The 12,129-nt window shown below is 43.1% G+C and overlaps 1 protein-coding gene across 4 annotated transcripts in view; it reads right to left on the bottom strand.

Moving 5' to 3' along the window:
• FRMD3 (FERM domain containing 3) overlaps positions 1–12,129 on the bottom strand; it is a 315,298-nt gene that overhangs the window by 62,050 nt on the left and 241,119 nt on the right. For all 4 annotated transcript variants that reach the window (XM_046023589.1, XM_046023588.1, XM_046023590.1 and 1 more), the window contains one exon: positions 9,594–9,718. In XM_046023589.1, coding sequence (XP_045879545.1) covers positions 9,594–9,718 — 125 coding nt within the window. The remainder of the gene's footprint in view (positions 1–9,593; positions 9,719–12,129) is intronic.

Raw genomic sequence — 12,129 nt, 5'->3', positions numbered from 1 at the left:
AGCACCAAGAACCATAAGATACCTGGGCATAAACCTAACCAAAGAAGTAAAGGACCTGTACTCGAGGAACTACAGAACACTCATGAAAGAAATTGAAGAAGACACAAAAAGATGGAAGACTGTTCCATGCTCTTGGATTGGAAGAATAAACATTGTTAAAATGTCTATACTGCCTAGAGCAATCTATACTTTTAATGCCATTCGGATCAAAATTCCACCGATATTTTTCAAAGAGCTGGAGCAAATAATCCTAAAATTTGTATGGAGTCAGAAGAGACCCCGAATTACTAAGGAAATGTTGAAAAACAAAAACAAAACTGGCGGCATCACGTTACCCGATTTCAAGCTTGACTACAAAGCTGTGATCACCAAGACAGCGTGGTACTGGCATAAAAACAGACACATAGACCAGTGGAACAGAGTGGAGAGCCCAGATATGGACCCTCAACTCTATGGTCAAATAATCTTCGACAAAACAGGAAAAAATATTCAATGGAAAAAAGACAGTCTCTTCAATAAATGGTGCTGGGAAAACTGGACCGCGATATGTAGAAGAATGAAACTCGACCATTCTCTTACACCGTACACAAAGATAAACTCGAAATGGATAAAAGACCTCAACGTGAGACAGGAATCTATCAGAATCCTAGAGGAGAACACAGGCAGTAACCTCTTCGATATCAGCCACAGCAACTTCTTTCAGATATGTCTCCAAAGGCCAAGGAAACAAAAGCGAAAATGAACTTTTGGGACTTCATCAAGATCAAAAGCTTCTGCACAGCAAAGGAAACAGTCAACAAAACAAAGAGGCAACCCACGGAATGGGAGAAGATATTTGAAAATGACAGTACAGACAAAAGGTTGATATCCAGGATCTATAAAGAACTTCTCAAACTCAACACACACAAAACAGATAATCATATCAAAAAATGGGCAGAAGATATGAACAGACACTTCTCCAACGAAGACATACAAATGGCTATCAGACACATGAAAAAATGTTCATCATCACTAGCCATCAGGGAGATTCAAATTAAAACCACATTGAGATACCACCTGACACCAGTTAGAATGGCCAAAATTAGCAAGACAGGAAACAACGTGTGCTGGAGAGGATGTGGAGAAAGGGGAACCCTCTTACACTGTTGGTGGGAATGCAAGTTGGTGCAGCTACTTTGGAGAACAGTGTGGAGATTCCTCAAGAAATTAAGAATAGAGCTTACCTATTACCCTGCAATTGCACTGCTGGGTATTTACCCCAAAGATACAGATGTAGTGAAAAGAAGGGCCATTTGTACCCCAATGTTTATTGCAGCAATGGCTACGGTCGCCAAAGTGTGGAAAGAACCAAGATGCCCTTCAACGGATGAATGGATAAGGAAGATGTGGTCCATATACACAATGGAGTATTATGCGTCCATCAGAAAGGACGAATACCCAACTTTTGTAGCAACATGGACGGGACTGGAAGAAATTATGCTGAGCGAAATAAGTCAAGCAGAGAGAGTCAAGTATCATATGGTCTCACTTATTTGTGGAGCATAACAAAGAACATGGAGGACATGGGGAGATGGAGAGGAGAGGGAGTTGAGGGAAACTGGAAGGGGAGATGAACCATGAGAGACTATGGACTCTGAAAAATAACCAGAGGGTTTTAAAGGGGTGGGGGGGTGGGAGGTTGAGGAACCAGGTGGTGGGTAATAGGGAGGGCACATACTGCATGGAGCACTGGGTGTGATGCCAAAACAATGAACACTGTTATGCTGTAAATAAACAAATAAAAATAAATAAATAAATAAAATTTTAAAAATACCAACAGCATTTTTAACAGAACTAGAACAAATAATAATAAATAATAATGAAGATTGCTGAACCAATCTTGAGAAAGAGGAACAAAGCTGGAGTTATCAGAATCCCAGATTTTAAGATATACTATAAATCTGCAGTAATCAAAACAGCATGGTACCGGCATAAAAAGTAGTCACAAAGATCAATAGAATAGAATAGAGACCCAAGAAATAAACTCATGATTATATGGTCAACTAATCTATGACACAGGAGGCAAGAATATCCAATGGGAAAAAGACAGTCTCTTCAACAACTGGTGTTGGGAAGACTGGACAGTGACATTGCAGAAGAATGAAACGGGACCACTTTCTTACACCATACATATAAATAAACTCAAAATGGATTAGAGACCCAAATGTGAGACCTGAAACAATAAAAATCCTGGAAGAGAGCATGGGCAGTAATTTCTCTGACATTGGCAATAATAACATTTTTCTAGACATGTCTCCCAAGACAAGCAAAAGCAAAACAAACACACACAAGCAGGGAAACACACACAAAAAAGCAAAAATAAACTATTGGAACTATGTCAAAATAAAAAGCTTCTGCAGAGTGAAGGAAACAATCAACAAAAAGAAAAGGCAATCTACTGCATGGGAGAAAATATTTGCAAATGACATATCTGGTAAAAGGTTAGTATCTAAAATGTATAAAGAACTTACATAACTCAACATCAAAAAACTCAAAAATCTAATTAAAAAATGGATAAGGAAGATGTGGTATATACATATACTATGCAGCCATTAAAAAGGATGAAATTGTGCCATTTGTGACAACATGGGTGGACATAGAGGGTATCATATTAAGTGAAGTAAGTCAGATGGAGAAAAACAAACACCATATGATTTCATTCATATATGGAATCTAAAAAAATACATGAATAAACACACCAACATAAAGCAGAATCAGACATATAAATACACAGAACAAACTGATGGTTCCCAGAGGGCTGAAGGGAAGGATGGGCAAAACAGATGAAGGATAGAGGGAGACACGGGCTTCCAGTTATGGAATGAACAAATCGGGGAATATAAGTCATGACAAAGTCAGTGATAATGCAATAGGGTTGTATGGTGACAGATAGCAGCTACATTTGTGGGGAGCTCAGCACAATGTGTAGACTTGTCAAATCCCTAGGCTGCACACCTGGAATGATGTAACATCGTGTGTCAACTATACTCAGATAAAAATAAAAAAAAGACCCTAAGATGCAAAAATGCAGTAGGCCCCACAGGTCACCTATTATGTGTTGGCTTGGAAAAGAGGGGGTCAAGGATAGAGCATGATTGATGATGAGGACAATACTCCTTTCATATGCTCAAAATACCTTCCACGGGTGAACACACAGACTTTCTGGAATTTCAATGACATCATCTTAAGCAATCTATGGCTAGGGCTAGACAGTGTAAACAACCCTTTAAACACACCCTCACCTCTCCACACACAGAGCCCCATCTGTGACATGTGCACACACTCAAACACCCATGCACAAACACAAACACTTCCAGGGACAGACACGCACACACAGCTAAATGGTGGCACAGGAGAGCTAGTTTTACCACTCTCCTTAATTTCCATCTATTCTATTCCATCTTTTCCATCATCACTTTCATTTTCAACCTATTTCACAGGTGTAGGCATGTTCTCAATCAAGTGCAAGAAGAAGCAAGTGCAAGAAGCAAATCAAGTTCTCAAGAAGCAAGTTCAGCTTCAAGCCACCCTCAATCCAACCACATTGCCACCCTTGAAGACACTCCCTTATGGAAATTCAGGTGTCCCCACTGTGCTTTGGTTTGCTAGCAAGAGGGTGTCAAACAGTTTCAACTCTTATGTAGATTTTTTCTATCAAGGGGAAGAAAGCATGGTTTCCTGCCAGTTTATTTATGCCTGCCTGCCCCACTGCTCTGGTAGACCAGAGTGATGTTCTCTGGGTGTCACTAATTGCCAGCTATAAAGTCCCAAGTGATTACTGTTATCCACTTTCTTTACCATAGTCCAGCATTCTCCTGTAACAAAAAATACACTCCACCAAGCATATTGCTACCTACACTATGAAGACCCTACCTCCAAATGACATGTGATTTTATTCAGATTAATGACTCCTTACAAGCCATTTTTTTACCCTGAACAATTCCCGCTTTCAATTTTTTTCTTCTCCTGAAATTTTCTTTTCTTTTTTTTTTCAAAGATTTTATTTATTTATTTGACACAGAGAGAGAGCACGCATGCACAAGCAGGGGGAGCAGCAGAGGGACAGGGAGAAGCAGGCTGTCTGTTCAGCAGGGAGCCCAATGCAGGGCTCGATCCCAAGACCCTGAGATCATGACCTGAGCCAAACAAAGGAAGATGCTTAAGGACTGAGCCACCAAGGCGTCCCCTCCCGAAATTTTCTTTTTTTCTTTTTTTATTTCTTTTCAGCATAACAGTATTCATTGTTTTTGCGCCACACCCAGTGCTCCATGCAATACGTGCCCTCCCTATTACCCACCACCTGGTTCCCCCAACCTCCCACCCCCTGCCCCTCCAAAACCCTCAGGTGGTTTTTCAGAGTCCATAGTCTCTCATGGTTCTTAAGTTCCTCATGACGCTTTGCAAACGGACTGCCCATTCTCAGAGAAAGTTTTCCATGGCATTAATCTACTTGGATCCTGTAACTGAGCAACTCTGGGGCAATACTGAACTTTCTTGTTGCCTAGCAGTGCCTAAGAGCGAATTTTGTTTTTTTCTCTACCCAGACACAGCCAATACTTCATAGCTAATCCTCCAGCTGTCCTGCCGTGCGAATGAATGAGGTCACAAGTTCTCCCAGAGTGCCACTGGGCTAATCTGGGCAATCAGGCTCTCCACAGCTGTCTTTGGGAAGCATGAAGCTCTAGACAGAATAGAAAGAGCCTGTCAGACAAATGAGTGGTTATAACCCCGGAGAGTCATGATGGCCGCACAAACGCCACCACCATGGCACCCATGTGAGACAAGGTGCCAGGATCTTCCCAGGACCTCAAAGAGACTGTGCCTCCAAGGGTCACGGTTAGGACCTTCTTTCTTCTCCCAACCATTTTAAAAAATTCCTAACAAGACAACTCTTTTAACTCAGATTGTCAGCCTTGATCTGTTCTTGGATGCAGTTCCAAAACGTGTGATTTAAAATTCCCCAAAATAAGAATCTGAACCACTACAGAGTTGGGGAATAGTGATGTCCCAGCATTCTCCACTCCATGCCTGAAGCTCAGCAAAGCATTGCACAGTGTGTAACTCTCTCAAGGGCTCCAATGTCACTTGAGCCTTCCTGTGCCTCAGCAGTCTCCTCCTTACAGAGTTCACTCTCAGAGTCTCGGAGACAAGGGCAGAGGCTGGACAGGAGTCCCTGGACTGCCCACCTGCTGGGGGAAGCAGTGAGCCCTTCTCAACAACTCTACCACTTTATTAGCTTAGACGCACTGCCTCCTCCCAAGTCCACTCCCTCTGTCTCATTCAGCCCTTGGTTACCTATTTTCTGGGTTTGTGCAAAGGTTCCTGTGTGGTCTCTCTGCCTCCAACCCAGAGAGTCTCAGCCAGGGGGCAATTTTGTTCCCCAGGGGATACCTGACAACACCTGGAGACATTTTTGATTATCAAGACAGGTGGGATACTACTGGCATCTGCTGGGTAAAAGCCAAGGATGTCGCTCAACATCCTACAAAGCTCAGGACAGTCCCCAACAAAAAATGATCCAGCTTAAGATGTCAATGGTGCTGACACTGAAAAACTCTGCTCCAACCTCACCTACCTCAAATCTGCCCCCTTTACCCCACAAATGATATAAACCATAATTCCAATCAGGTCATTGCCATGCCTGAAATCCTCCAGTGCCTTCCAAGTACCCTCAGGTTCAAGTTTAAACTCTCCTTAGCAAGTCATGGAGGCCCATCATGATCCGGTCCTTTCTAAAGTTTGCCTGCCCTTTCACTTTCCTTGACCTTTCTTCCCCAAAGCCACACCTACCAGTGTAGGCAGATCAGACCACTCACAACTCCCTCTGCCGGTCAGTCAGTTTTATGTCAGACACTCTAATCCGACTAAAGGGAAACAAGACACTCTCCAGGTAGCTTGAAGCACTGAGATCTCATGAGGCACACAGAAAAGTGAGCACACTTTCAATTGGCAAGACCAGAACCTACTCATCACCTCTGTGATTTCATTGCTGTCTCGCTAACAGACTGTGAGCCTTGAGGAAGACAGCGTCTACATCTTTATAAGGCTGTAGGAACCTGCACACGCTAAGTGTGGTCTACCAGTTAGTTGTACTGGTTGTATTTGTCATAGATGTTGCATTAAAGAATGAATAAATTCCTAGCTTCTTTCAGTTTGGTTCTTGGTGAAGCAAAAAAGCACTATAATATCAAAATACAAAGATGAAACTAAATTCATTATACTTTATGTATTAAGAAAGACAGTCCATCCACAAAGGTGGAGATATCTTTGTTTAAAGCTGTGGTCTCTGCCTCTCTTCTCATTATATACCAGAGAAATACAAATCTATAAAATACTCATCCCTATGAAATGTCTAAATCCCACTACCTGATACTCAAAGACAAGACATGGAGCAGAATCAGACTCTAAAATAGTTAACAGAGATATGATGGTATCAAGAACACAGAGCTTGGGGTGCCTGGGTGGCTCAGTGGGTTAAAGCCTCTGCCTTCAGCTGAGTCATGATCTCAGGGTCCTGGGATAGAGTCCCACATCCGGCTCTCTGTTCAGCAGGGAGCCTGCTTCCCCACCCCCCCGCCTGCCTCTCTGCCTACTTGTGATCTCTCTGTCAAATAAATAAAATCTTAAAAAAAAAAAAAAAAGAATACAGAGCTAGTTTCACTGTGGGAATCATAACTCTGAATTTCACGGGACCTAAAATAATTTTGTTCTCTTTCTCTAGACTGAGCAGCTCATTACTTAGCAATACTGCTGCTTTAACTTCTTTCCCTTTTAAGTTGATTCTATATCCCGGAGATTGATAGGATTTGCCTGAGCTTCAAAATCCACAAGATGTCCCATAAGGGGACTGCCTAATAAAAGAAGTTTTATTAGACATTTATAGAGCCATTTTGGACTTTTTAAGAGAGTAACCTATCAGTTTGACTTTATAGCTGGTAAAAAAATTTAAGATTCTTCTTTAAGTAACTGGAAAAACTGAAAAGGTTGTTTATGGATTCTTATCATATATCATGAAAATTTTTATTTTTATTTCAGTTCATTATAACATATGTGTCTCTTGTCTACAGTGTTTGTGTTACCGTTAAGGTTAGGATTTAGCAGTGGAACCTCATTATAGAAAAAGGAGCAAAATGACTTTTAACTGAATGTGGTAAAGGGCCCAGGGGAAAGCTTGCCCAGTTGCCTGTTATATCCTAAGGGGTGACTCCTAGGGCCAGAGTGGCCTGACTTCCATATTCCCCATGGAATATTTGTTCCCATCTAGGTTTCCACCTTTGTAGACAAAACACAGTCACAGCTCCAGGCTTGGGCTGTTCCTTTTCCTTTTCTCTTCTCCATTCAACCTTGGGAGAATCATGACCTCCAGAGAAAGGGATTTCCATTAAACCAAATATTCCAGGTACAGGAATATGCAGGGGTCAAGGGCAAGCCACTCAAAATGTATCACAGTTCATACTGATTATTTTGAATTGAAGCTACTTAGTAAGTGACCAGTGCAAGGTCACTTGGACCCTCCTCTGTCCCTCTGAGAGCAGGAAACAAATCTCCATTATGAAAAACGCCCTCCCTCCAATGAGAAGCAAAAGGATATCCTTGTCAAGCCCCTGGGTAGCTCAGCCAGTTAAGCATCTGCCTTCAGCTCAAGTCATGACCCCAGGGTTCTGGGATCCGGTCCCGCATCGGGCTCCTTGCTCAGCAGAGAGCATGCTTCTCCCTCCCTCTGCTTACACTCTGTCTCTTTCTTTGATAAATAAATAAATAAAACCTTCAAAAAAAAAAAAAAAGAAAAAGAAAAAAGACATCCTTGTCACCAGAGATAGGGACTTCAAGACTGAGAAAGCTGTACAAACCTTGTTATTTTTTTCCAATCTACTGGACCTTAGCCTAAAGTCTGCTTAGAATTCCCTAATAATTAAAGCTCCCAAACACCTGTTTTCTTTATCCTATCAATTCCTCCAAAATTTATTGTCTCTTTGTCTAAAACGTATACAAACTGCCCGCTTTAATCACTTCTTTAGGTCTCAGTTTCATTTGGGGCCTCCATATGCACATAATAAAACTTGAGGTTTTTCTCTCCTGTTAATTTGCCTTATGTAAATTAAATCTTGGTCCAGCTGAAAGACCTCAAAGAGAAAGAATTTTTCCTTCTCTACAAGAGGAAGGCTGGAAAAATCCCTGGGGATCAGAAATGAAAGCTACTTTTATTACAGGGGAAAAACATACAAAATCAGACACGGTGCTAGAAAATATAGACAAGCAACATGGACCCAGAGGCCCTTGGGAACTTACAGAGTTAGTTGCTAAGACCAAGAGCACAGGCCAGGAGTAGACCAAGGCCATTCTCCTTGTCATCATCTTGTGGCTCAGCTGGGGATAAGGATGTCTCCCAAGGCCCCACACTTCCTATTTTGCAATGCCTCCTTTCCACTCATGGATTTTGGGCATCTAAGCTGTCCAGTCTCCTCCTAGCCATTAAGCTTCCTCTCAGGAAAAGATTTACTGAAATTATTTACACTTCAGTGTGAAGTACCTACTGCTCCTTCTCCCAAGGGTATCTGCACCCCTTACAGGCTGCAGGGTTTTCCCCTCTGGACGGGATTCGAGACTTGAAGCTACAAGTAAAGGAGGTCTTTTGGGGACAGAGAAACCTGCCCTCTTGAAACCGCCCAGTATCCATATTTTAAATGATGAAACCCAAGTCACTAAGGAAAAGCATGTTGTGTTCATATTCAGGGTTCCAATAACCTTATTTTGAGTGCATTTTAGAATATACCTTGATAATTCATGTGTGAGATTTGCCTCATGAAAGGTCTCCCGCAAACAGTGTGGGGAGATTCGTCCCTGAAGGAAGTGAAATCCTTAAAAGCCAAAAAGGCCTAGATGCACATATAGTCAAGTCCTTAAAAATACAACAACTTTTGGGTTGAGGTGGACTATATGTGTTTTAGCTTGTATCAAAACTATCAGAGAAAGGCCTAGGAAAACGGAATGTAAGTATGAAGAAAGAGTGAGGCAGAACAGGATGACCAGTATAAAGACTTACGGAGAATTCTTTACAACCACTAATTTAATTATAATAAAAACTTACCATTCAGTAGAACTTTCTACAGTGGTGGAAATGTTTTGGTCTGACCTCTCCATGATGGCAGCCATTAGCCACATGTGGCTATTACTCATTGGAAATGTAGCTTATGTGACTAGAACTGAATTTTTAATTTTAAGGAATTTAAACTTAGTTTTGAATAGCCATGCATTGCGAGTGGCTATCAACACAGGACAGTGGGGGGGGCTAACAGCATTACTGCTTTAACACATAATGTTAGGACTACTTTGTATCCATGGGCTTTTTCCTGGAGAAACTGCTATAACTCTCAAAATAATACAGTCTTCCAGCAGCAAACTGGAAGAAATAAGTAATTTCTTACTTATAAGAAATAGTTTATGATTCATTCCATCCCCAATCCCAAACATTACCTACCTACCCAGGATTGGCGCCTCACTCGTCCCGTCATGGTAAGCCTGCAATGCCAGCTTCTGGAAGGAAGGGTACTTACCCTCACCCAATGGAAGTTCCTCTTCTTGCTCATTCGGGGAAGGCAGCAGGGGCTTCAGGGGCTCCATGTTAATGATGAGCTGTTTGTTCAAGGAGTAGGAACTGCGGCTCTGAGTCATACTGGTTCTGAAAACAGACACAAATCAGGGGGAACTGGTTTTCATTGCGAATGCCAGCCCCTCCATCTTGGCCAGCTATCCAAGTTGGGAACTGTCTCTAGACTCCCACAGTGGATGAGGCCAGTGGTAAAGACAACGTAACACTTAGGATGGACAGCGCTTTTATTTAAGTTCTGACAGAATGTCCAATGTGTTCTAATGCAACGTAGTAAAAGAAAACTTATTTCCCCACATGTCACCAGACTGAGGCATGCTAGATGACAATACGGACACTGAAAATGACATGGGAGGCAGGTGTCACTGAATTAGATCCACAGAAAAGTAAATGAAGGGCATGACTCAAAGTAATTTAACAACCACCAAGAAACCAAAAGTGAAAATATAACCCAGTCAGACAGCCTTGAACTACCCTGCTGTTGCTAGATGTCCAATATTTAATATCTATGTTTAATACTCCCATTCAGATTCACAGCCCTCTCACCAGCCAGCCACCGAAGCTCTGCTTCTGAAGGCAGCATACACCTGTTATTGGCTGCGAAGGGCGGCAGATGGCAAGGAAAATGTACGAGCATCTCGTCAAGACTGTTGGCTGATAGCAGGAAACCCATCCACACTGCCTGCTGCAGGGAGACCAGCTGTCTGCCCTGAAAGATAGGGAGGTGGTGTACCTCCAGTGGGTGTTTCAGCACCCTTCTCCTCCTCATGTTTCCTGTCAAAACCCAAACCAACTCACCCTTCAAAGATGGTGTCCAATGTCTCCTAAGCCTTTGATGCCCCCTTGGATGACTCTCATGACACATTTTCATTTGTTCTCTTTCTCTCCACTCACACTACTCTCCCTTCTTTCACATCTCATGGCATTTGGCACCTCTGTCTCTCTGCCATTATTGCTGTACTAATCAGCTTCACCTTGACAAAGCACCTTAAGGGCGCAGACTGATCTAGCCATTCTGGTGTGCCTTACAGAGCCTCCCTAGGTATCTTATTAAGGGCTGCTCACATTGGAAATTGAAGTAAATTGAATGCAATCCTGGCTTCCCCAGGTTGGTTACAGGACTATCTTATAGCTTAGGCATTTCTGTTTGGCACGGGACAGAGAAGGAGAACACGGTACCCCCCACAACTGGCGCTGGAGGGGAAAAAAACTTATGAAGACTTCCTTAACCACGGAGTCCCATCCTTCATCATTTCACTCTACAACTACTTATTTGCAGCTGATACGTATACATCAGATGATCTGCCTTATTCCAGTGAGCCATGGTCCTTGCATGAAGTAACTCACTCTCTAGAACTATGATTTTCAGACTTTTTGATGGAGACCCCCATTAAGAAATTTTATGTCATTTCTGTGTACCCACACGGGAAGACACAAGTAAAGCAATGTTTCATGCAACCACAGTAACTCTTGTTATGTGTGATTCACTTTTTCCCCCCTCATTCTATTTCATTTTGTTTGAAGTGCTAGTCTATTTTCATGACTCATTAATGTTCTACAGCCACAGCTGGAAAAGCATGTGTCCCATGGAGGATAATCATGGCCAAGGGTCCTCTGGGAACTCTAATGAGGGGCACCTGACCCTGCTGTGGGGGGAGGGAGAGCCAGGAAAGACCTCTCAGGGGAAGTGATGCCTGTGGCACATCCTGGCAAGCATGGCGGGGTTGACAAAGAAAGAAATGGAGACAGCGTTTCCTTGCAGACAGAAGGAAGGAAGGTAGAAAGGAAGGAAGGGAGGGAGGGAGAGTGGGTCCTCATTTTTTGAGCGTTCATGGGATTTCCTCTGGCCCTATGGCCCTCATGACTGAGCTGTTTGTTCTAGGTCTGCAAAGCACATGCCACCATGTTTGTGTGGACCATGGAGGTTCCTGACCTCAGAAAAGCTCATTTTCTATTGCTGCACGAATCTCTCTGCCCCACCTCTGGCCACCCTGCCAGCTGACTGGCAGCAGTTCCATCCCCCAGAAATTAGTGCATTTCATCAAGGAGGGCCTGTAACGAGCCTTTATGGAGGATCTTTTTCTCCACAGCAGTGCCCCATCCCAACTCTCTTCACTTAGAGATATAGAGCATACTGCCCCTGCCTCCCTCCAGTGCCAACACTGCAACGTCTGGCTGCTTGCCCCGTGTTGGGACAGGCTGAGCTCACCAAACGTGGCCTCGCCTGTGCAAGCCTGCTGGGCACTGGGAGGTTGGGAGGATGCGGACTCAGCGCCCATGCTCACAGGCTCCTGCTGCCACACTGTAGTGGAGGCCTTTGGCCAGGGTCAAGGGGGTTTAGGGTCTGCTGAGGATTAGGACACACAGTCGATTACAACCCTGAATCTCTCCAGTTCTAGGACTTAGAGGTGAACACTGCCTCCCACTAAGTATAAGACTCAGATAAACTCAAAGGTGAACACAACGTGAGTTTCCCTGGAGCA

Source organism: Meles meles, chromosome 11 (assembly GCF_922984935.1).
Source record: "Meles meles chromosome 11, mMelMel3.1 paternal haplotype, whole genome shotgun sequence".
Classification (NCBI taxonomy): Eukaryota; Metazoa; Chordata; class Mammalia; order Carnivora; family Mustelidae; genus Meles; species Meles meles.
This window is presented reverse-complemented; position numbering and strand designations above follow the sequence as displayed.